General features: G+C 41.3%; 1 protein-coding gene across 1 annotated transcript in view; it reads right to left on the bottom strand.

Moving 5' to 3' along the window:
* Window positions 1–25,758, bottom strand: part of cnih3 (cornichon family AMPA receptor auxiliary protein 3) — a 136,699-nt gene that overhangs the window by 94,495 nt on the left and 16,446 nt on the right. Inside the window, exon 2 of the mRNA XM_028605752.1 lies at window positions 16,114–16,182. Coding sequence (XP_028461553.1) covers window positions 16,114–16,182 — 69 coding nt within the window. The remainder of the gene's footprint in view (window positions 1–16,113; window positions 16,183–25,758) is intronic.

Genomic DNA, 25,758 nt, shown 5'->3' on the forward strand with positions numbered 1-25,758 from the left:
AACCCAACTATATATTTTTCTCCGTGAGCAGTTGATGCGACGGAGGTGTGATGGAAAACTAAAGGAAGAGGGAAATAAGGTAAAGAAAAATATACAGAGCGCATGTGAATATGTACTATGTAAAGGCGCGAAAGGGGGAGGTATGTCCCTCTTTGGCTAATGTATTTTAAAGATGGAGGCGCTACATGGCTGCCACCATTCGAGTGACTCCCTCGTATGTATTCTGAATGATTCTGAATGGCAGATTCTACGTGTACGAGAATACTTTGATTAGTTGGTGTAAGTAATTACACATGAATGAGCACATATTTGTGAAAGAGCAACGTTTTTTTTGCTAAGAACAACTAATAAAATTACACAATGGAGCTTTAAAGGGGTGATAGAATGATTATATAGGGTATTTTACACTGTTCCTTAAGGTCTCCTAATATATATCCATATGTAACATTCTGTCATGGTTTTGGGTTTGAGTTCTGTTGGTTTTGAGGTTCTGCTAACACCATGGCTACTGGATTTATCTCAGTCACCCAGCCAGCTCCTTTGCCTAGTACTCCTAGTCCTGTCGGTTCTCCTGGAGGAGAGCCAGAGAGTCTTATAACTATTTTTCAATATTTTGCTAAGTGTGCAAAACGGACTGAGGACGCCAAAGCCGCCAGCTTTCAAGCTGCTAATCAGAGGCCCAGTACTCCTGCTAACGCCTGTCCTGATGACACCTACTTTGCGGGCACCCTCAACCACCAGCAGTCCTATGAGGGTACCCGCCTGGCTTTATTCTCTGGACCTCGTGGAGGCCATAGACTGAGTAAAGGTCAGCATGGCTCCCGATGCCATGTCCAGCGTTGACCTCTCTCCAGTTCTGGGCCCTCGCTATCCAGCGACCCTGATTGCGTTCTGACCTGTGTTCCTAAGCCTGAGCTGACCAGTATTCCCGAGCTCACATGCAACCCTTGTGTTCCCGAGCTGACGTGCAACCCTTGTGTTCCCGAGCTGACGTGCAACCCTTGTGTTCTCGAGCTGACGTGCAACCCTTCTGTTCCCGGGCTGGCGTGCAGCTCTGCTGACCCTGGGCTGACGTGCAGTTCTAGCTAGCAGCCTCCCTGTGTCCCGGCTAGTTAGCGGTTCCCCTGAGTCTAGGCTAGCTAGCAGCTCCCCTGAGTCTAGGCCAGCTAGCAGCTCCCCTGAGTCCAGGCTAGCTGGCAACCTCCGAGACTCCGGGCTGGTTAGCAGCCTTCCTGATTCCCTGCTAGCCGGCAGCCTCTCTAGTGTCCCCGAGCTCTCTAGTGTCTCCGAGCTCTCTAGCATCCCCGAGTTGGCTAGCAGCCGTCCAGAATCCCGGCTGGCTAGCAGCCGTCCAGAGCCTCGGCTGGCTAGCAGCCTCTTAGATCCCCGGCTGGCTAGCAGTATCCCTGGTTCCTGGCTGGCTAGCAGCCTCACAGATCCCTGGCTGGCTAGCAGCCCACTAGATCCCCGGCCTGTTAGCAGCCCTCCAGAACCTCGGCCATCTAGCAGCCGCCCAGACCCGCCGCTGACTTGCAGCCGCCCAGACCCGTCGCTGACCTCCAGCTGCCCAGAATCTCAGCTGTCGTCCAGCCATTCAGAGTCTCCGATGACAGCCCTTCAAGAGACGTCCAGTCGCCCAGAGTCTACGTCGACTGACCTCCCAGAGACTACATCGACTGACCTCCCAGAGCTTGCGCTGACGGCTCTCCCAGAGGCTGCGCTGACCGGTCTTCTAGAGCCTCAGCTGACAAGTCTCCCTGTGCCCTTTTTGACTGCAGCCCCAGAGACTGTGTTGTTACCCGACACCTCAGAAACTGTGTCATTGCCCGCACCCTCAGAGACTGTGCCGTTGCCCGGCCTTTCAGAGACTTTGCTGGTCTCTGGGACCTCTCTTTTTGGGGGTTAGGCACCCCTGAGACTGTACTTTTGTTTGGTGCCACAGGAAGTCCTGTCTCCCGTGTTTTGTCGGCGGTCCGGCCGACTCCTGATCCTGTTGCCTTGTTGGCAGACCCGCCGACTTCTGTTACTTTTGCCTTGGTGGAAGACACTGGCCAAGCCAACCCGTTGCCTGTCTTCAGCCCAGCGGACCCATCGCCTGCTCGGCCCACAGCAGGGATTCGCCTTCGTTGCCGGTCTTCAGAAGGGATTCGCCTTCGCCGACGGCCGCCAGAGGGATATCGCCTTCGTTGCCGGTCTTCAGAAGGGATTCGCCTTCGCCGACGGCCGCCAGAGGGATATCGCCTGCGCGACGGCCGCCAGAGGGATATCACCTTCGTTGCCGGTCTTCAGAAGGGATTCGCCTGCGCCGACGGCCGCCAGAGGGATATCGCCTTCGTCGACGACTGCCCGAGAGTCTTCCACATCCTGCTCGACCTCCAGACGTTCTTCGCCGTCCTGCTTGGTCTCCAGGGGGGCTCTGTCTTCGCCGACCTGCCTGGCCACCTGTGAGGCTCTACCTTCGCCGACCTGTTCGGCCGCCCGAGAGGTTTTGCCCTTGCCGCCAACCACCTGAGGCTCCTCGCCTTTCTGTTTGGCCACCTGAGGGGCTCTACCTTGGCCGACCAGTTCGGCTGCCCGATGGCTTCTGCCTTCGTCACCGGCCGCCAGAAGGCGTCTGCCTTCGCTGCGGCCCTCTGTCCCCTGTTGCCGAGCCCTCTCTGTTCCCTGTGCCGCAGTGACTTTTTTTTTTTTTTCAGCTGCCGGTGCTGCCTGTGTTGCTGCCTCACTGCCCGGCCTGCCTTCCTCCACAGACCCCGGCCTGCAGCTCCCCTGTTCCTGCTAGCTAAATGGCCCGTGTGTGAGAGTGATAGCGCGGTCAGCGAGCTTGTTACACCAGCAATCTCTTACCACAGTTCCAGTTACTCTAGGCTGGATGCCGGCATAATTAGAGTAGCTATATTTACAGTTTGAATTTCATCACGCCACTTATACAACATCTCCCTAAATGTCTTATAAAGCTAACAACGGTGTCCGATTTCAAGTTAATGAATTTTTGTGAACAGTGGGGGTTTCGTTAGCTATGACTGTCCCTTCAATCCTAGCTATGTGTAGCTAGCTACAAATCACGGATAGTTAGCTTCATTTTCCGTAAAATTTGTGTATATTTACAGTTTGAATTTCGTCACGCCACTTAAACATCATCTCCCTAAAGGTCTTATAAAGCTAACAACGGTGTCCGATTTCAAGTTAATGAATATTTGTGAATTTCAGAGGAATTCTAAGAGGAGCTAGCTCTCATTGATAGAGCTACATCCAGCCGCAGGCTCTATCAATGAGACTCAGGGACAAGCGGCGTTTATTTCCCCAATCATTTGTTTAAATAACTCAACACATTATAATTACACACATTAAAAGATTAACTGGAACCTGTGGTAACAGATTGCTGGCGTAACAAGCTCGCTGACTGTGCTGTCACTCACACACACCGGGCATTTAGCTAGCAGGAAGAGGGGAGCTGCAGGCCCTGGAGCTCTGTCAGAGCACTGCCGTTTAGTAGTCCATTATCCAAAAACCGGTGACTTTGCGCGGGTATGAAGTGCTGTGGGCTGCCAGTCTTGAAGGAGCTCCAAGTACCTCAGAGCAGGTCGGGGTGTGTGAAGGAAGGCAGGTCAGGCGGCGAGGCAGCAACACAGGCAGCACTGGCAGCTGAATTCTGACACACAGTTGGACAAAATTTGCAATTAGCCATCCATTTTCGTAAAACAGCCCATATTTGAGCCTTACATAGTTGATTTCTCGCATAAAAAAGTTTCAGAAGTGAATTTTGTAATGGAATAGCAGAGATCTGCGCAACCTAGATTCGGAAGACTACCTGATCTCAGGTCATTTGTGTAGCCTATGTAAATGTTGGGGCGTGACCGTTCTCTTAATACACCCATGGGCTGACAAAGGTTCCGGTTTTTGGGAGGTTGACGTCAACTTCCAGCTTTGTTGGGATTCGCCCGTTTTCAGCGGCAGTTTCAAAATATGAGATTTTCATAGTAAAGGGGTTTCAATGGGACTTTGAGCTTCTATGTATGTCCTATTTACCCACGGAACTGTCGTTATTCAACTATGACAGGTTAAAATCGGTTTTGCATTCTATCACCCCTTTAAGATGTGCTGTGCAATCTGCAATGTATCAGCGCATGCAAGCTGTAGCAGCTTACAATAGAGACAGAAAGCATTTAAGTCCCTCCCACACCGAAGGGGGAAACAATTCAGCACTCTCCATTGACTTTGTATTGAGTGAAAATGCCTCCTTGTCAATTCTATCTGATGTGTGGTGGAATCAGGGGCGGATTAAGGTGGTCAGGGGCCCCTAGGCTGCTCTTTGTGTGAGGCCCCACCCCCTTAATCATTGTGCTTTAAAAAAGATGTTTTGGAAAAATTTATTTAGTGCCATACATGGTCCACACGCAAATAAGGTAAACTGTCACACACACACACACACAGCCAACAATTACCACCACACCACATTGAACATTACAAACAAAACACAAATACAAACAAACATAAGGTCCAGTGCTTAGAAGCAGCGCTTTAATTATGATCAAGAAACACTGGCAGTACAACCAAAACTAACATCAACAAAGGTGTACGTGGAAAGAATACCATATATTATCCTCTGCCACCACAGCACCAAAACAATTACAATGGAAATATAACTATAAACAGCAAAGCAGCAGAATTCCCTGGATTCACAGTTCAACAGCAAGCTGGTAATCACTTTTAGCTTATTAACCAACAGGTAGGCTACAGCATTGAAAATGTTACTTAAGTAAAACCATCATCAGGAAAATGTACTTGAAGTATTAAAATTGAAAGTACTGAATGTCGAAAAATCCTCCCTTTTTTTTTAACAAACCAAACAGTTCTGTCAATCAACTAAGTGTTTAATAGGCTCAACATTTCAGGTGGACTTGTAGGCAAAAATATTTTTGGGTAGTTTAATTTATTAAAAAACATTGTATTGTTTAAACTAGACCTATATGTGTTATGTCTGCAGAAATCTTAATGTGTAAAGTAACTAGTTACTAAAGCTGTCAGATGAATGTAGTGGAGTAAATGTAGTGTAAATATAGTGGAGTAAAAAGTCAAATTGTTCTCTAAAATGTAGCGGAGTAGAAGTAGAAAGTGGCATATAAAAAAAATACTTAAGTAAAGTACAAGTACCTCAAATTTGTACAGTACTTGAGTACTTAGTTACATTCCATCACTGATCATTACTAAGACACAAACCACTATTTAATACACTAAACTGTGAATAAAATTAAAAAAATAGCAGCAGCAGCAGCAGCAGCACATAACACTGTTATTAACAGCAATCATGAAACAGCAGCACAATAATACATATGTAGGCTACATATTGTTGCATAATCATCCTACCTTTAGAATTCTTTCTTTCTTGATTTTCACCACCGCAACCACCCTCTTTAAAACCTTGGTCCAATATTTGCATTAATTGTCAACTTGTCAACTCGATTTTTTAGTTCTAAATCTATCCGCCCACCGTCAGCACAGCGCGTAACATACGCGAGCATTGCCTATCTGTGGCACTCATCTGCATTTTTCCAGTCACTTGAATATCACTGTTCCCAAATAATTTGCGCAACATAACACAACGCCTTTTGAGGGGGAATACAATAGCCATTCTCTTGGCTGCGTTTTACCATTTGCCAGTTTAATTTTAAACAGGGTTTTGGAAAAGTAGACATAGGTTGCTAAAATAATCATGCTTAAAGCTAATGTTTTTAGGTCTTTACAGGCCTTTTGTTTGCATTTCAGCCTTTGGTGGCATACTGTGGCGGCAATTGTTTTCCCCTCCGGCGTGGCTTTCAGAGTAGCCTTTGACGCAGTGTGCTCTTTATCTATGTTTCTCTCACAGAAATATACTGCGACAAGCACGCCGCAACTCCTATCTCTGAGGTCAAACCAGCCAGCGCTAAAGTCGGAGACAGACGGCGAGTGTTGAAGTCGCGGTGAGCAAAGCAGACGTAGTAATGTCGATTGGGTTATGGCAGTTCAGGAAGACACCAGAGGCCTGTACTACGAATCAAGATCAACATGCCCTGGATTTCTTTCAGTTATCCGGCTTCAATAACCCTACCAACCGCGGTCCTGCATAACCCGTGTCACAATGGTGGTTATCAACTAGTTCAATCAACCCAGGTTTTCCCAATCCACGTTCACATAAAAGAGGTGGTGTTTGCACAGCACGACCAATCGCAAACATCTACCAGAGCCGCATATTTTACACAAGAAGAGGAAATTATAATTCTACATAAATATGAAGAACACAGACACGGTTTTACAGGCAAAACGCAATACAGTCGCTGCTTCCTAAAACAGGAAGGAAAGCTGGCAAAAAAATAGCAGACGCTGTAGATGCGTAAATTACAACGCTTATCAATATCACTTCCCCATCAGTCAGGCACAAGATCTGACCATAATTACACTTGTGCACTTTCCATAAACTTTAGCCTATTATATCAGTTGCAACCCTGGCAGTGGGAAGCCATTGATCATGAGAGCAAATAAAATATATGAAAACATAATTCAAACTGATGTGCGCATTGGCAACACACGGCTCAAGAAGCCGAGCCCATATGTAATTCCCTCCCATTACAATCTATGTATTTCATAAATACACACATCAGGGAATGCTAACGGGGTTGTCGGTCTCTAGCTAAATGTTTACTTTTATGTGCGCACCCCTTTCTCCCCCTCTCCCTCTCGCTCTCTCTCTCTCTCTGCGCACCGAGCTCCGCCTGATCTTTGCCGTTATCAGTCGAGCATTGATTGGTCAGTAGGCAGTGCTTTTACACCTGTTGATCTCTGATCTCCAACTTAACCTCCTCCCAACCAGGTTAGGTGTTCAGCCTGAGTTACCACGGCAATTGAACCCGATAACAACTAATCCACCTTCGTGGTACAGAAAACCCTGGGTTGAACCTGAAGTTAGCTCGTTAACGCCAAATCTTGCTTCGTAATACAGGCCTCCGGATGTATACAAAAATCTAAACACATAAACTATCAAAGAGCTTTTGAAACATCAACAACCAGAGACTCAGCTCCTCAAGCAACAGCTTTCCCTGGAATCTACTAAGTTTTTGAGGGTTAAAAACAACTCCTCTCCTGTATAACATTATTCACTATATTGTATTATTTTCTCTACACTGTCTGACATATAATTGAATGTGTGTGTTTGTTTGACAGAGATATAAAAGTGAAGGAGATGGCTAGTTGCTGTATTCAGGATGAAGCCATCAACCTGCCTACATTACACCTAGATTCTAATGGTTGGATTTTCACAGCTACATTCTCTATATGTGACAGTATTCGACTATAAACAGCACTAACCTAAAAAAAATTCAGGGAGAAATGTATGCATGCACAGATGTACAGTAACTGCAGATTTATTGGGACTAATAAGAGTATGCCTGACTGAGGAAGAGGAAGAATTTGATGCTGAGGCGGAAAAATCAAGATTATGCATGCTGCTCGACAGTGAATATGTTAAGACTGTATATGGAACCACAGCTTCCAGAGCCACTGTACTCAGTCACTGCTCCAACCATCTCTCAGAGCAACATGGTCACCTCACAGAATTCCGTGAAATGAACACGGCCCCTTAACTCAAAATCTGTGGCAGTTTCACGGATTTGCCAAAAATTCTGTGACGGGCCCACGGATGCGATGCCTATGCAAGTCAATGACAGGCATCATCTGTGGTCTACACACAGATTCCCTGATAACAGCACGTTTCTTTCTGTACAGAGAAGCTGTATACAGCTTTGCAATTATTGGTATTTTTAGCCCAATAACCGCTGTTTTAATCAACATTGATTCACCAGATCTTATTATTGTTTTAATTGTATTTCTTTTAATGTTATTATTTCGGTCTATTTCATCCAAGGAAGCTGGATTGCTTTGTTGTTTATTGATATTTTTAAACTATAAAGCTACATCTAGCAACATATATTTAGATATTATCATAATATGCATTTCTTTATTTTAATAATATTATTTTGGTCTTATTACAGGTGAAATATTACAGTATGCTGTAAGACAGAACACGATATGATCCGAGCTGGGCGCATGCAAAGCCGATTTCCTACAATGCAATGCAGGCATTCATTTCAGAGAATCAGACAACGATCAGCGGGTCTTTAACGCAAGTATCGCTTCAATGTACATATATATAATCAGTGGTTTTGTCACCATCAACAACACGTTGCTCTGTTGTGTTCTAGTAAGTTATGCACCATAGTAATGTTTAAACCAATCAGCTGAAGACTCCGGAAGTGACGTAGTAATTACCGTACGGCGTCTGCACGTTGTAGCCTACGTGAGAATTTGTACAATAAATATACCAATAATGAAAAAATAATGTTTTATGCTTATGCATTTGTTTTGACTTGTTCTGTTGTTCTGGTGGCAAAGTGAGACTACAATATTGATAACTAACGTTATCCAAATTGATATTTAAAAGACCACACATGATATATCCAGCTACAAAAAAGCCAGAAAGTCCGAAGTTAGACAGAAGTACAAAGAGTCGATTGCCTTAAAGACAATATACTGTCTAGTCTTGTCTCATTGGTGTAAACTGGCAGCTTTCAGAACGCTGCAAACCGGTGAGTTGCAAGTAGCTGCAGGATTCATCTCGACTCGTAGCAAATCTTTGGTCTGAACAGGTTTTAATTTTGAAAATAAAAACTTAGTTAAATTACAAAATCTGAAGGTATATCATTATAGACCAAAGTGTTGGCTATTCAGCAATGTACTGGTGCAACCTCCTAATTTTGTATTTTTTTTCTTTGTTTTTGTCAACACCGTCAGACACAATAAAAAGCATATTATGTTTTATTTGGTCTAATATGTATTAAGAGTTTTTAAATCATTATCTGGCATTCATAGTACACATATCCTGTTAAATGTTGAATATTCACTTTTGTTAATTTTTTATACTGTTTCATGTGTACTCCTTTAAAGGGGTGATAGAATGATTATATAGAGTATTTCACACTGTTACTTATGGTCTCCTAATGGGGTTTGTAACATTGGTTGGGCTGAAAATGGCCTGGTTGATATTTTATTGGCCCTTATGATCCCTGTGTTTTGGCCCTATTTGTAACAAGAGCTTTTCTTCCAAATATGGTATGCTCATGAATATTTATATATAATACTGATTGATTGAGCGAATCCCCATACACACACATTAGAGAAGCGACAGAATCTCATATTCCAGACACTGCAATGTTTCATTAACAAATTCACTTCTGAGACTTTTTTATGCGAGAAATCACCTATATAAAGCTCAAATATGGGCTGTTTTATGAAAATTGATGGCTAATTGCAAATTTGGTAAGACGTGTCGGACTTTAGGAGCTCCACACAGTCTGACGAGAAAGCGGCAGCCTGCTGGGCTCCATACCCAGGGCAAAGTCACCCTTTTTGGATTACTACACTACCAGGGCTCTGCGGCTGGCTGCCAACATAACTATAATATATTTACAGTTTGAATTTCATCAAGGCACTTATATCACAGCTACCCCAAGGTCTTACAAAGCTAACAAAAGCTAACAGTCCAATTTGAATTTAAGGCATTTTTATGAACGTCGGGGGTCTTGTTAGGAGGAGCAGCTAGCTAGCTAGCTATGTGTCCCATTCAATACAATGGGAAACGATTTCAGCTAGCTAGCTACACTTTCGGCATAACTATTGTATATTTACAGTTTGAATTTCGTCACGCCAATTATATAACATCTACCCCAAGATCTTATAAAGCTAACCGTTGTGTCCGATTTCAAATTAAGGCATTTTTGTGAACGTCGGGTCTTGTTAGGAGGAGCAGCTAGCTAGCTATGTGTCCCATTCAATACAATGGGAAACGATTGCAGCTATAGCTAGCTACACTTTCAGCATAACTATAGTATATTTACAGTTTGAATTTCGTCACGGCATGTATATTACAGGTTCCCCAAGGTCTTACAAAGCTTAGCTAACTTAGCACACTTGTCCGATTTCAGATTTCAATTTAATGCATTTTTGTGAATTTCAGAGGTCTCGTTAGGAGGAAGCTAGCTAGCTCTCATTGATGGACTCCAGCTCACCGTGGGCTCTATCAATGAGACTCGCGGACAAGAGGCGTTTATTTCCCCAATTGATTGATTAAATAACTCAACACACATCCATTGTAAGATTAACTGGAACCTGCGGTAAGAGATTGCGGGCGTAACAAGCTCGCTGAGCGCGCTCTCAGTCACACACCGGCCGGCCATTTAGCAGGAAGAGGGGAGGGAGAACAGCGAGCTGCAGGCCCTGGAGCTCTGTCAGGGCAGCGCCGTTTGGTAGTCCAGTCACCCAGAAAGGGTGAGTTTGCGCGACACACACAATTGTATTGAGAACCGAGGGCTGCCGGCCATGACAGAGCTCAATCGAGCTCACAGCAGACCGGGGTCTGTGAAGGACAGGCGATGTAGCAACCCAGGCAGTACTGGCCGCTGAACTCAGACACACAGTTGGACAAAATTTGCAATTAGCCATCCATTTTCGTAAAACAGCCCATATTTGAGATTAACATAGTTGATTTCTCGCATAAAAATGTTTCAGAAGTGAATTTTGTAATGTAATAGCAGAGATCTGCGCGACCTAGATTCAGAAGACTACCTGATCTCAGGTCAGTTGTGTAGCCTATGTAAATGTTGGGGCGTGACCGTTCTCTTAATACATCCATGGGCGTGACAAAGGTACAGGTCTTGGGATGCTTACGTCAACTTCCAGCTTTGTTGAGATACGCCCGTTTTCAGCGGCAATTTCAAAATATGAGATTTTCATAGTAAAGGGGTGTCAATGGGATTTTGAGCTTCTATGTATGTCCTATTTACCCACCAAACTATCGTTATTCAACTATGACAAGGTAAAATCGGTTTTGCATTCTATCACCCCTTTAAAAGATCTAACATCATACAACGTTTACTTTAAGCCTAAATAGAAAAAAAATATTAATATTTGTATTAAAAGAGACTTTTACTTTAATAACTCAACAGCACTGAAGAAACATATCGTAATCATATTCATTTAAAACAAATAAAACTCCCTCTGACGGTGGTGACTTTAGAATTGACGGTGGTGACACTAATCTGGTGACAGTGGCCTCATAACAACATACAATTCCAAAACATATATGCCACACAAGATGGCTTCTTGCTTAACAACTTAATTTAACTATTGGGTCCAAAAAAATAATAATCCTGAGCATGCATATCATGTGAAAGAGTATGTTTTTGTCACCACCGTCAGACATCACCTCCAAATAGTCCTTAACGGAGTCTAGAATATAATTGTTGATCACAATAAATATGGGCTCACGGCTGTGGTTCGGCCGCAGCCTCAAGGCCGAACCACAGCCGTGAGGATATCCACAAAAACCTGACAGTGGTGACGTCTGACGGTGGTGACAAAAATCTACTCTTTCACATGATATGCATGAGTTGTTCACATTAGCCATCTTGTTTTCCCTCTATTGCTAGCTACTTCAGACCTCTTCTTAAAAAGTATACATTTATGTCATAATCTAATCTAATATTTTTTATACAAAAGAAACGGAGTTGACATGTCATGGTTGCGACAGTAGCAGTGTCTAAAAATATGAACAAGTTTAATAGAAAATAGCAAACTTAAGGGAACTTGAGTGATCTTGAAGCATGCAGTAGAGCTGAAGGTTTGAAAATGGGGTCCTCAGGATTGTAGTTGACCATCAGATATTTATAAAAAGCAATAAAATCAGGCAACTAGATTTTATTGCTTTTTATAAATATCTGACGGTGGTGATGAATACGTGGGACACATTTTGAAAATAATAATAAATATTGTTAAAATCTCACTGTTTGTAGTTTTTAAAACATATTACAATGTACTATTTCATGTGGTAAAGATATTATTCAATTCAATTATTACTTTATGTTTTTTAATCAAGTTGAAATGATTATCTCCTATCTGAGGACAACTGATTTTGTAGGCAATGGGCCAGCAAATAATCATTAAATTAATAAAAATTAAAAAGAAAACTATAAAAGAATCTTACATATGCGCAAAAGACCCCCTGATTATAATCTTGATTCTTTTTATTCAAGAATTGGCACTTTTCTTAGTGGGACATGTTTTCGCCAAAGTTTCAAGAATCAGTGTGAAAACTAAATGTCATAATGTCATTAAGACTATCAGCTCCACACAACTCTCTCTGTATTTCTCAGTATGGTTATGTTCACAAGATTGTGATTGTGATTGTCCGGTGACTTTCCTGCGCAGAAGCTTGAGTGACGATAATTACCTCTTCTGAAGAGTCCATCATGTTTTTTTAATCCTCCGTGTCGTCTTTGGCTACAAGCAACTGTGTGGGGGCGGTGTACGATCACGGAAGGCTTGTATCATGTGGACGCGCCGACAGTGTTGTTGTCATTACTTAAAAGTCCTCATGGGGGGCAACAGAAACTACGCACTATAGCTTTAAGTCATAGCCTACAGAAGAACTCAGCAGGAGCATAGTCTGGCCTAAAATCCCCCCATCCAGCTTTGATATGTCTAAAAGCTAACGTTACAGTAACTTTTTTGTTCAACATAGGAGAAATGGCTGTTGCTTTTTACTCGTTAACATCTTGGCTTCTTCACTGGTTGTTGACATAAGTAACAAAAGAGTGTGAGTGCAAAGAGTTTGCATACCCTGGGGGCTAAGTCCCCCCTGTCTTTCAATCCTAGTGACGTCCCTGCCACCATTACTTATTGTGATTGTCAAGGAAGGAGAGATCCCTCAAAATGAGTAGAAACTTACCAGAGTTCTTGAAGTAGTAGATGATGACGGACTGTCTACACTACAGATAGGAAAGTGGAAGTTAGGAAAAAGCTGTAAATGTCTCGGCAACACTGAGTTGTTGAACGAGTAAAGTGCAGCTATATATATAAAAGAAATAAAACTCTGTCCTCCAAATCTGGTCAAGTCACACACTTATTTATCTCCTTTCTTAGAAAGTTGTTATTTAACTCATGTGTGTGTCCTCAAGACAGATCATTTAGAACTGAGTACTGTAGATGTCGTTTCCTGTATTCTGGTGCTTTTAAACAGGTGGTTTTGATACTTTTAAAAAATGATGGGTACATTTAGTCATTACAACCAAGTGGAGGAAGTGATAGGCCCCAGATCTCACATTTAAAGATATTAAAAAGCTAAAAGCATAATAAATGGATTAGATGGCTAATTCAGAACTAATTATTATTATTTTTTTTTAAGATTGTATTTTGGGCATTTTAGGTCTTTATTTGTATAGGACAGCTGAAGACACGAAAGGGGAGAGAGAGGGGCAATGACATGCAGCAAAGGGCCAAAATGCGGAGTTGAACCCCCAGCCGCTGCGTCGAGGAGTAAACCTTTAAAGTATACATGGGTGAGCTTCCCAGGCGCCCAGAGCCATCTTTAATAATAACCACTCATCGTTCATTTAAACTTGAGGATCTCTTTATGCTTGCATGCAATTGCAATTTCTGTTAACCTCTGGAACCTCATTTGTTTATAAAAAAATATGAATGTTATACAGTTTTGAAAACATATAACATTGTTTTTATTTCTATTCATGATTATAATTTTTCTAAATCTACAAACTGTCTTGGGGTTTCCAAGGGCTTCTGGGAACCCATTAGAAAACTAAGCCATTAACTTGAACCTGTCAGAGAATCTTAAAGAGAAGCTAAAACTTTGAAAATATATTTAATTAATTTCTTTGAAAAATAAATCATGCATTTTATTTCTACATTTTTATCTGGAATTGGGCAGCAGTAAAACATTTCATATAAGAAGCAGAAGGCAAATAGGGAAGGATGGGAAACATGGGAGCATGAGAGAAGAAAGGAATATTAGAAAAGAGAGAAAATTAGATGGAACCTTTTGTACCCATTCAGCTGCTGGCTTCTTTGATATGTTCTGCATTGCATAATGATATGCAAATATGACAAAATATGAAAGTGGTACTGAGTGGGGAAATCTGGTCTAATGCACCGTTTTCAGAGTCTTGAAAATGCCTTTCAAGCTGAAAAATTCTTTTCATGTGCCTCTTAAGAAATCCTCATTCACCCATCTCTCCCTCTGTCAGTCTCCATCTCTAACTCTCCTATTTCACCCAGTTTGCAATTTCTTTCATCAATCTGTCTCCTTCTCGAACTCAGTCAAGTCAAAGTCACCTCCAAACTAACTGCTCATGCTGTACTGCACCATGCATTATTAAGGGCCAACTGTGTTAGTAAAAGCCCAAAAGACTCAAGGGAAAGGGATTTAGAGGGCTGGAACAAATCCTAAAACAACTTCACCGGGGGCAGCTTTCCCATGCTGGCCAACGCTAATGTAAATTTTTTCTCCACAACTTCTCCTGATTGCTGCTGTGGCAATTTTAGGAGTGATGAAGGAGAACATATTTGCCTGTTTCTTCCCTGTGAGAAAGTAGAGGAAGGAGATAAGGTTGTGGTTTCTAGTTTATATGTATGAAATCAATTAATGCCGATCTGACACAGCATTTATTTAATATTCACTGCACGTCCGATTTGTTTGCCAGACAGCCTGGAAGAGTAGAGGATACATGTATAATCCAGTGTATTAACCGGTGAATTGACTATTGCTAATTCAGTAAGCCAAAACAATAAATGTTCCCAATGACATAGCAGACTGGATACACTTAACCACTAAAAGCTTAAATCCCCCGGGGCGACTGTGGCTTAGTGGTTCAATCCCTGGCCCTGCAGTCCCATGTCAAAGTGTCCTTGGGCAAGACACTGAACCCTGAGTTGCCCCGGATGCTGCACATCGGAGTGTAAATGTGTGTGAATGTTTATCTGATGAGCAGGTGGCACCTTGTATGGCAGCCTCAGGCACAGTGTGTGAATGGTGAATGGTTCCTGTACTATGTAAAAGCGCTTTGAGTAGTCGTTAAGACTAGGAAAGCGCTATATAACTACAGTCCATTTACATCCCAGCATTAGCCTGAAAGAACCTTTAAATAACATCAGGGATAAACTGAAGTGAACACTGTTAGCTTTTGGCAACTTTCAAGGTGAAAATAAAGGCCCTTGCACACTGTATTGGTACTCAAGTAAAAGTACCAATACAACAGTAATACAAGTAAAAGTGTTGCATTCATAATCCTACAAATAATGTACAGATACAGAAGTATACACGGTGAAATGAAGGTATCAAAAGTAAGTACTCAAGTAGATAAAAATATAATAAATCGTCATATATATTGTAGTAAATCAGGCATTTATCCAACAATCTGCTACACTTCAAGCTTGATATTGTACAGTCTGGTGTACCCATTTTCCACATTGTAATCCTGCAAAAAACTATCGCACAGTATATGGTAGCCTTAAAGCAGTTTCAGCAGAGAGCGGACACTGCAACAACAACAGAGTAAAGTCTATCAATGACATCTTTTTGTAGGCTAACCAGGAAATGAGCCCCACCCAGGGATCCTGTAACAGATTTCACACTAAATTTAGCATTTGATTTTTGATAAAATAATACATTCTGTAGCTTGGTGAGCATCCCTTTTTGTGCAGATGGATAGCCAGAAAGTTGGCAGCTCTAGTGACATTTTGTGTGAGTCTAGACTATATCAAAATCCTAGCTGGAGCTACGAGGGTTAAGATCATTCTGTTTCAGCATAAGTTTAGAAATGGCTTGCCTCGGGACTGGTAACCAACTGTAGATTCCATGTTTATTTTTGGTTATGGCTTGTTGCTATTATTTTATTTATTTAGATTCAAGAATTTGTTTGTAAAAGATAATCATTCATACTTGATGCTTTGGCCTGAAGTCCTATGATAAGAGCTTTTGAGCCAGGAAGTGAGGAGAGAAAGGCATACAAAACTAGTATGTTGCCAGCTGCTTGAGTCAAAATTAATGAAGTAAGAGGAGAGAAAGTACAGGAATGTAGCCTGGGAAAGACACAGAGTGAAAGGTGAGACAAAGAAATGTGTGTGTCTCTTAGTAAATTGATTTAAATATTTTTCAACAATTGCCATTCACACAAACGATAATATAAAGAAAGGTTTGGTTTAAATTTAAATGAGCAGGGAGAGTAAACCTACCGCATGGAGTGGATTGCCCTGATCGATCGGCACCTTGAAGTCAGCCTGGAGCTCATCAAAAGCTGTTATCTGCGAGGGAGAGGGGAAGAGAAGTGAGGATCATATAATCTATGAAAATAAAGGGATAATATATTCAACATGACATCGTCATTGCCATTGTGTGGGTCTCACAACTAGCAATGCAGCATTCAGAATGCAAGATGGTTTTGTAATGTAATGTAATCTGAATACTCTTGGATTATTCAAAATCAAACATTGTTACTAACATTATACTAAATAAAAAACAATACTAGCACAAACTACAGGTGTACTGTGTGTGTATTCTACAATGTGTGAAATAAAAATGAATACAAACTACAAGCATTTAGAATTGGTATTATGAAATCTTTTTTTATAATTTTTAAAACTGCCATATTTTAAAGAGACAACCAAAAATGAAAAGTAATCCTTGAAATTGTAAATCAAATTTAATCACACATTTTTTCAAATCAAATCTGTGCTGATTATAGTTTATTTTTTGTAATCGTATTACGTATTATTGACCATCCCAGTTATCTTCATTCACTTGTTTCCACCAATCTGCCCTGCAGCGTGTGTTACAGAATATCAGCATCATCTGCTGAACAAACCAATCCACAGTCTGCACTGTCAGGCAAAACATTCTGCACTGTCAGGCAAAATGTTCTGCACTTTAAAGCAAAAATAGCCCTGGACATGGACATTATACGTAGCTGGAGCTTTCTCTCACACAGAGACATCATGTCCCAACACCCTCCATTTCAGAATGAGCTCGTCATCCTCATCCCCATTAACATGATCTGCTCCAGTTAAAATGTTGGAACAAATCTGCCCAGTGGCACAGAATATGCATTGCAAGAGAAAGAACTCAGAACCTTTTGAAATGGTGTCATTTGATCCTGCAGACCACCCACTGCTTCATTGTGGGACAGCTCTATGTAATAACACTGCCAAGTATTAAAGAACAGTTGAATTATGCGCAACAGTTCTATTGGTGTTGCATGAGTGGCAATGGAGGCAAGTGCGTTACAAAGACAAATGTCATTGCTTGACTAGTTGGCCTCAGGAAAGAAGTGTGTGTGTACTAGAGAGTGAGATTGCTGGAAGATATATGTGTGTTAGTCAGTGTATCTGCATATGAGTTACACTGTGTCTCCAGTGTGTGTGCACCATGGGGCGTGTGTGTGTGTGTGTGTGTGTGTGTGTGTGTGTGTGTACGTGTGGAGAGTAAGAATAAGTTATTGTTTGTGTGGTATGTAAATGTTATCAATGCATTTTGTGCTAGACGAGGAAGAAACAGAGGCAGTGGCATATGCGTTTGTACATGTGAATGTGTGTATTAGCTCAGCATGGTGAATTAACATCAGAGAGATGGCAGAGGTTCACACCAATCCCGGGTTATTTCCCTGGGCTCACCCCCACACTGACAGGAAGCTCTTTACATGTTATTTCCCTGTGGACCCCAACAATGATCCTGGCTCATTGCCTCACTCTGTTACAGTGTGTTAGCCTCCCTCGGGCTGTTCCTCATGGGTGACGGGAGCAAACACACACACATACACACACACACACACACACACACACACACACACACACACACACACACACACACACACACACACACACACACACACACAGTCTTCATGGGTGCATAAATCCAAGCATACAGTAAGGCACTGTACATATTTATGCACAGGAACACACTCTTCCACAGAAACACACAACTTGCCTATACATCCTTAATGTATGTGCACCAAATGAGAAGAACATTATAGACTGGATGCTTTAAGTGGATGTCAGGCTTAAAGGATCATTCAATTGAGATTAGTTTTAGATTTTTGTCTTTTGCGCCATCAGAGATATGGAAATGACAACATTGCTTATATAGAGTTTGATGAAGCAAGGAACAATGAGTGGTAAGCAGATAAAACTGGTTGTAACAGTTAATCCAGATTATATAAACTACCTCATCCATCTATCCATTGAATCGAATTGAAATGGCAGTAGAATAAGCAAGTTAGCCCAGATGTCCTTCTCCCTAGCCACACGATCCAGCTTTTCCTGGGGCATCCTGGCATCCATTTCTGGGCCGGAGGTAATACTTAATGCCTCCATCTGGGTCTTCTCCGGAGTTCTCCTCCCAGTTGGATATGCCCAGAGTACCTCCAGGAGGTATCCTCAACTCGTTCTTTTTCGATGAAACAGTGGTTCTACTCCTAGATCCTTCTGGATGTCTGAAGGTGACCCCAGCCACCATGCAAAGGAAAGTCATTTCAGTCGCTTGTATCCATGATCTCATTCTTTTTCGGACTTAGGATGTTGAATGGTACGGGAGTATCACCTCCAGACCCCTACTTGATGACTCACCACCTTATCACTTTGCTCTGATTAGGGAAAACCAGAACCCTCCTAAAGCCAGGCCTGGGAGGGCCATCAACTTAAGGTAAACTGAAAGTTTAACCAGGATGTTGGTCTGTAGACTGTGGATATTAATGTTGGACATATTTGTTTTCATTCCAAATAAATTTGTCTAACTTGGAGATTTGTTTCTAACCTGTCTAATCACCTGACTGAGTGGTGTTTTCTTTAAAAGTTATTGTTAGCAATGACACCACATTCCCAAATATCAACAATTAATTTGGCTAATACAATGTTTTTATTACAAATAGGGATGATGGCTAAAAAGACCAAATTAGACCCACGTCATAAAATAATAATAATAATAATAATAATAATAATAATAATAATACATTTTATTTATATAGCGCTTTTCATGGTACTCAAAGACACTTAATAGTAAAACCCAGCACATATATCACATAAGCAATAAAACCAACACATAAAACAAGCATATTAGAAGCAATTAAAAACAATAAAACCAGTAACTTTCAGGTGAGAAATGTCAGACTATTGTATGTGGAAAGCTAATCTGAAGAGGTAATCTGGTGTTATCCTTTAAGGGAAAAGCCACCCTAAAACAGAACTAAATCCCCTTGATATTGGACTGCTCAGCCAGTCATGATCAGAAGCAACATTTGCCCTGGAGCTGCAGACCAGAGGAACAAAAGTCAAATCTGTGACATGCTCAGGGAGTGATTTCTGCTAAAGATCCACTGGCAATGACTATGGGTTTCTGTTTTTGCAAATCCGGTTCTATTTTGATGTGAAAGTTCCCTTTACCAGACTGCTTTGAAATCAAGGTTGGCTGGCAGTTACAGCAAACAAACTGGCACCCTCTGCTTCTCTCTTGGCACTCTCCATAAATAGAGTGTTTCAATGCAGACTGTGGCTGCTAGAGGACTGACACCATATACTGTGTGTATATATGTAAGGGAAGGAGAGGGGAACAGAGGGATGAATGTAGCCTAATTAGTTGTGTATTAGTGTGTGGATGTAAATGTGTACTCATTTTCATGGTCTTTCAGTCAGTTGAACATGCTTTTTTCCTTCCATGCAGCCTTCAAGGCATTCATATGGAAATAACAAGATTAAAAACAACAACAGCAATCAGACGAACCTCCACTTTAATGTGAAAGACTACAAGGTCCACTTTAATTATTTAAAGCCTTGTCTCAATTATTCATTGGGAATTTAAACCCACTCAATATGGGTTAATTTTGCACTCCTCACCAACCTCTGATGCAAAATTTAGCAACCAATGTAGCCGCTGCCAAACATTAAGCCTAATATGCATTAGCCAATTGAGATTGGAACTGTGCTGGGTGTAATTCATGAAATATGTCTGTTTCTCTGCATTAATCAACAGGCATGATGCAAAGTTAACAACACAGGTGGCTCAATTTCCACAAGAGGAGCATTGTATTTTCATGTTATCTCAAGTGGAGAGTAATATACAGTGCCTAGCTAATCAAGAATGGGAAAAAGTCTGGTGTGAGTAAGTCTGTGTTGAGTTGACGATTCACGCTCAGGGAAGGATTACCTGTTTCACATATTTTTTAAGTGGAACTAATATGGAAACCTCAGTTTCTGGGAACATTTTCCCAGTTCCATTGTTGCTAAAGTTTTGTTTTAAACCTGGAAAACAACACTATATATAAGGCGTCTGTATCTCTGCATTTCAATATTGTTATTTTTTATTAGCCTGATGTCGTCCTACTCAGATTCTAGTCAGAATATGAGTCTGACAGCGCTCCATTGGGCTGTAATTATGGGGCGTGTTTCAACCGAACCAGGAAAGAAAATGCCTCTGCACTCAATTGGATAGACCTACAACCAATCAGAGCAATGGAGACAGATGTCACAGAAGCTGCAAGTCAAAGGCAGGCTTTGACAGAGCAAAGGCAGAGGCAGCAGTTTCCGGGTGTGGCAAAGTGTATACATATGTGATCGCAGTTCTCTGTTACTCTTTTAAAATTAATGCGCTGTCGATATCTTCTATAACAGATGCAATGGCACCAATCTTTTATGTAAACAAATTCAACCCAAGTGCTCTTTGGTGACGTGGTTGATTACGTTACTGTTGATCATCTGCCCGCCATCGTATAAAGCCCGCGCCGACAATGTGATTGGTCCGAACAGCTCTGGTTCGAGCATAGTTGCTCCACAACGGATCAAGTCCAGACTGAACTTCCTGCCCTCAAATGTTGTGGGCGGGATTAAGTTTGGCTGGCATCCAGGCTAGGACTTTATATGAAGCATCAAAATATCCCTTCTCCTGCAGACTACCCAGAGGTCACTGGATTTCCATGTGCTGGGAGTTGGCTTGTGTTTTAATCGCTAACATGCTCCCATCAGTGTTGGCCTGTATCTGTGCTGAACACCTTGGCAGGGGGAGACTGCTGGAGAAGGCAGTTTCCCTGATGCTAATAAACACTGCTGGCACAGTTAACTCCTTCCTTCACTGTGACAAGATCAAATGAAACATCTCTTCCCTCCAAAAAACTCGTTATGCGTGGTTCTGCTGTCAGGACTTTCTGCAAGGCACCAAATCCATATGATAAGCACATATTCAGCTACAGTGATGGTAATTAGACATAACATCAACTGAGCATAATACATACACATAAGATGATTACATGTCAATGGAATTGTACTTTGTACGATGTGTGACAAATAAAAATGTATGAATTGATTGATTGAGCCAATAAATTACACTGCCATGACATTACTGCAGGAAAATATTTTAGTTTGTCCTAAAATCAATTGCAGGATTTACATCACCATTAAAACATTGATTCCAACCTTACAGGCTGTTATGTAGTGAAGGTTACCAAAGGCAGTCAGTAAGTATGAGAAACTTAAGTGAAAATCCAATGATTGTAATTACTGTAAAATAACTGGAGTACTGACTGTAATTTATACAGAGCCTGGGCGGTATCACAAGTACTTTTTCCAAAATGTTCAACAAAGAATTATAACCCATTCTGGTGACTAGTAGCCAAAACACCTGTAAATAGTTTCTGCTTTAAGGCTACCAATACTTTAAAGTGGACTTGTTATTCTTTTCCATATTTTCTGTCATATCTACAATGTTATAATGTCGGATGTTCATGTTAAACAGGGCCAAAACAAATAATGAGGTAAACATATTTTAGAGATACCCCTGTAAAAACGTTTTAGCTAAGTTGGGCTACCATATTTTTATAAAACAACAATTGACTTAATTACATGTTAACTAATTAAAACGCTCAGATTTCCCACTGTTCTGAACGCTCAACAGCTTTTTCTACTCTGGGCTGAGTATTACGCAACACTTAGCCGGCCTTCTGTTAGTCATCTGCTCCAGGTAGGCAGGAATGGAGTGTTTTTCTTTTTTAAGCTACTGCATTGTTAACATTTTCGCATGTAGCTACATGCTAAGGGCAGTAAAATATGCAATCTTGGCTGCCAATGTTGTTAAATTACTCCTGAAACATATTCGGTTAAGTAGTATTTGGTTTAAAAGCCTTTAACTTTATTAATTTTTTTTTCAGATTCTTTTTGGGGGCTTTTCCCTTTATTGACAGTGGATAGACCAGAAAGGGGGAGAGAGATGGGAGATGACACGCAGCAAAGGGTAGCAGGTCGGACTCGAACCCGCGCCGCTGCAGGACTCAGCCAACATGGGGCAAACGCTTATACTGGGTGAGCTAGAGGCAGCCCCCTTTAACTTTTTTTTTACTGTAGAAAGTGCTGCTATACTCTATTAGTGTCCACTGCTAACTATAGTAGCTACATGTTAACGACTGTAAGCGATGTCATCTGGGCTGCCAATGTGGGTCGCATTACTGCTGATTGGGTAGTATTTGGCTCAGAAGCGTTTATCTGCAATTTTTGACGGTAGAAAGTGCTGCTTCGTTCCACTACAACCTAACGTTAGCATACTGCTAACTATTAAGTAGCTGAATGCTAACGCCAGATAGCTGTAATCTTGGCGGCCAATGCTGGTAATTTCTCCCCAATTTCGGGATCACATTACTGCTTGGACATGTCTGGTTGTTTAGTATTTGGTTTAGAAACCTTTATTTGTGATTTTTCACGGTACAAAGTCCTGCTATATTCTCCGTTGCAGTAGTTCCAGCTGCTAGTAGTGATACAAAACTGGAGTGCAGCGGAGAATCCAGGAAACATGCAGGCCAATCAGAAAAGACTGGTTGCTTTTTCGGGAGAGGGGCTTAAAAGAGACAGGCAGCCCAGCAGAGCGCTTCATACAGTGGGTGAATACAGGTACAGCAGCCATGGGCAGTATGAGAAAGATAAACTGTTTTTTGAACATTAAAGCATGTAAACATGTCGTAGTAAAAGTATGTATAGTATATCAAGTATGAACCTGAAAATCCTATATAATTCCCCTTTAAGACAACAAATTTCCGACTTCAGCACAAGAGTAAAGAAAATGTTACCGCATAAGGCTCTGTAAGTTCCAAGGTTTTTAACGATACAATCACATCTTTGCCGTCAATATTTAAATGTTCTCCTCTACGTTGCTGTATGCTCTCATTTCAGCGTTAACACTCCAGAAATCGGCATCCTCTTCATTCATCACTATCACCGCTAGTGTCTAGACTGCATCGGTTATCCTACATTACTTACGGCTTCTCAACGCCTTTTAAAATATGATGACATCACAATGGGAATTTGATGACGTCCCAATAACTTTTTTCATTAATAATTTTTATCTTGCACGTCAATAAATAATTGTTCACACAAAATTAAGTCTCTCCTGATCGAAATATCTTTCTGTCTGACTGAGCGATGCTAAGCTCCAGTAAACTACTGAAATGCATCTGATACATTGGAAGCAAATGATGAATGAATGATGATCCCAGTAGTAATCTGTACATTGTGACTAATCCCACTGCACTCAAGCTTGCAAGTGAAAGCATTACAACCTTTACATGGCTTCTTACCCTGGGCTGTTTACACGTATCAATCAACTGCATTAATTATTTCTTCTTTCTTTCTTTTAGATAGCAGTCAGTACTGACAGTAGGTCAGTACTGACTGCTATCTACAACTGTATGTGAAAGTGGATTTTCCGAGTCTCTTTACATGAAAGAAAAATCACTACAAAACCATAAATCATTAAAAGACTTCCTCTTGTAAATTGCGAAAGAGCTGGAATAGTGATTTGCATGATGTGGGCTGGTTCATTGAAACAGTCAGGGCTTTAAAAGTCTGATCATCTCTAATCAAGCCTGTTCTTAAAGACCGAAAATTTGATGCGACCTGCACTGTGGTTTCTGTAAAATTGCCACCAGTATCTTGTAACATCATCAATGACAAAGCCTATGAATAAGAATAAAAAAAGAAAACGAGCAAAAACAGCACTCTTTGTGAATAGCTAGTGATGTGACAGTTGAAATAAGAAGAGAGAAAAAGGGGAAAGAGGGATGACGAGAATCGCTCATATAATCCTGCAGTTTATGCACCGTGCAGTGGAACAATAGAAACAGTGGAGTCAGAATGATGGATGAGGAGCCAGCAGGGGTTAATGAACACAGGGATCGATGCAGAGTCAACCCAGCTGTTCACTGAACACCACTTCCACTGGTGCCTGGTGCCGGAAAGCCATGTTGACAGTTTGCTTCATTGAGATTACAATCAATTGATCACCTATGCATTTCTTCACCCTGATGACTAGGGCACCTTGAGCCCAAGCTACTTCTTAGTATATACAGTTCAGGGGAGTGTGGTGCAAAACATTTCTTAATTTCGTCTTCTCTTTAAACTCTACTGGGTTTCCTTTTATACTGACACTGTGTGTTAAGGTACTCAGACTCATGCTTTCCGTCTTTATTGAATGCCATTGCCCCTTTCCCTCACACTATTCTTGTCCTCCTTTGTGTATGGTTTTTAAAAGACATCATGGAATTTTCATGGTGCTTTGTGCAACGCAATAGCAAGGCAAGATGGCGGAAGTACATTTTAATCCTAAAGCAAATTCAGGTGTCATAAAACCTTATATGATAATATAATGCACTCATTGCTGAAATCTGAAAATGTATGACATTGACAATCATTAGTGTTAACTTTTAAAATGTAATAATTAATGTAATGTAATTAAAGTGACTAGTAATTTGTCATAACATATTACTAGTCACTTTAATTTAAAAGTAATAAGTTACTTTACAAAATTACTATCTGCTAAGTAGGATCTGGCAGGTGGAGGAGGGGGGTGGGAGGGGGTTACTAACTAATGTGTTAACTGCATGCCAAATGAATCAGAGCACACAAGACCAAATTGCTTCCATATATATAAGTTACCATATGACCGGTTCCAAAGGCTGTTTTTTATTTGGAGTCCAACACAGTCACTCCACATAAAACCCACTGGGACACATTCACTTATAGCTGACTTGAGAACAATCGGGGCAAAACAGCATCACCGATCTATTTTAACAGAATATTCTCTGTCTAGCTCAGCCAAACACACCGGATCTACAGCACATTACCGTGTCGTTCGCCAGAGTCTGTTTGTAACCGACAACGTGATCTTCACCTGACAGTTGGTGACGGTCCTGCTATTTTTACAGACATGTGAACTAACCATAGCCACTTGCTTTGTGCATAAGTTCACGGCGGTGCACTGCAAGAATTAATAGGGGAAACACTGGAATGGATATTTGGCGTTATTTTAAACGAATGGGAAACATGGGAAGTACAATACTTTTGTGTTACTTTCACCAAAACACCGCAGCCCAGGTTTACGGGTATTCCAGTTCATAAGTATTGTCCTCTTTACAGAGAGACTATAGCTATTGCAGCAATATATTGTGTAGTTCTTGCATGTTTATTTTCCATTTTATTTCCTAGTATGCAGGACATTAAGGAATATGAACATTCATTATCCTCTGTAAAACATCAATTTCCTCAGTCTAGAACTGTTCTGCCATTGGACAGGACCACAGTAAGTGAATAGGTAAATTCTTTTTTGTTCAAGGTTTTTTTATTATTATATGAAGTCAGGACAATAGATTCAAACATTGTAAAATAGTTATACAACATAAATGAGGATAAAATAAAGATTTGTTTTCACAAGCCCATACCATCCCCATTCCCATAACCCCCAGCCCCCAAGCTAGGTCTTACATATTGATGCAAAAACAATCATTTAGTATGTATGTATGTATGAATTTGCTCAAAATTAGTCATTTGAAGAGCAGAATTTTGGTGAAGACTAACACA

This window comes from Perca flavescens, chromosome 18, assembly GCF_004354835.1.
Source record: "Perca flavescens isolate YP-PL-M2 chromosome 18, PFLA_1.0, whole genome shotgun sequence".
Lineage (NCBI taxonomy): Eukaryota > Metazoa > Chordata > Actinopteri > Perciformes > Percidae > Perca > Perca flavescens.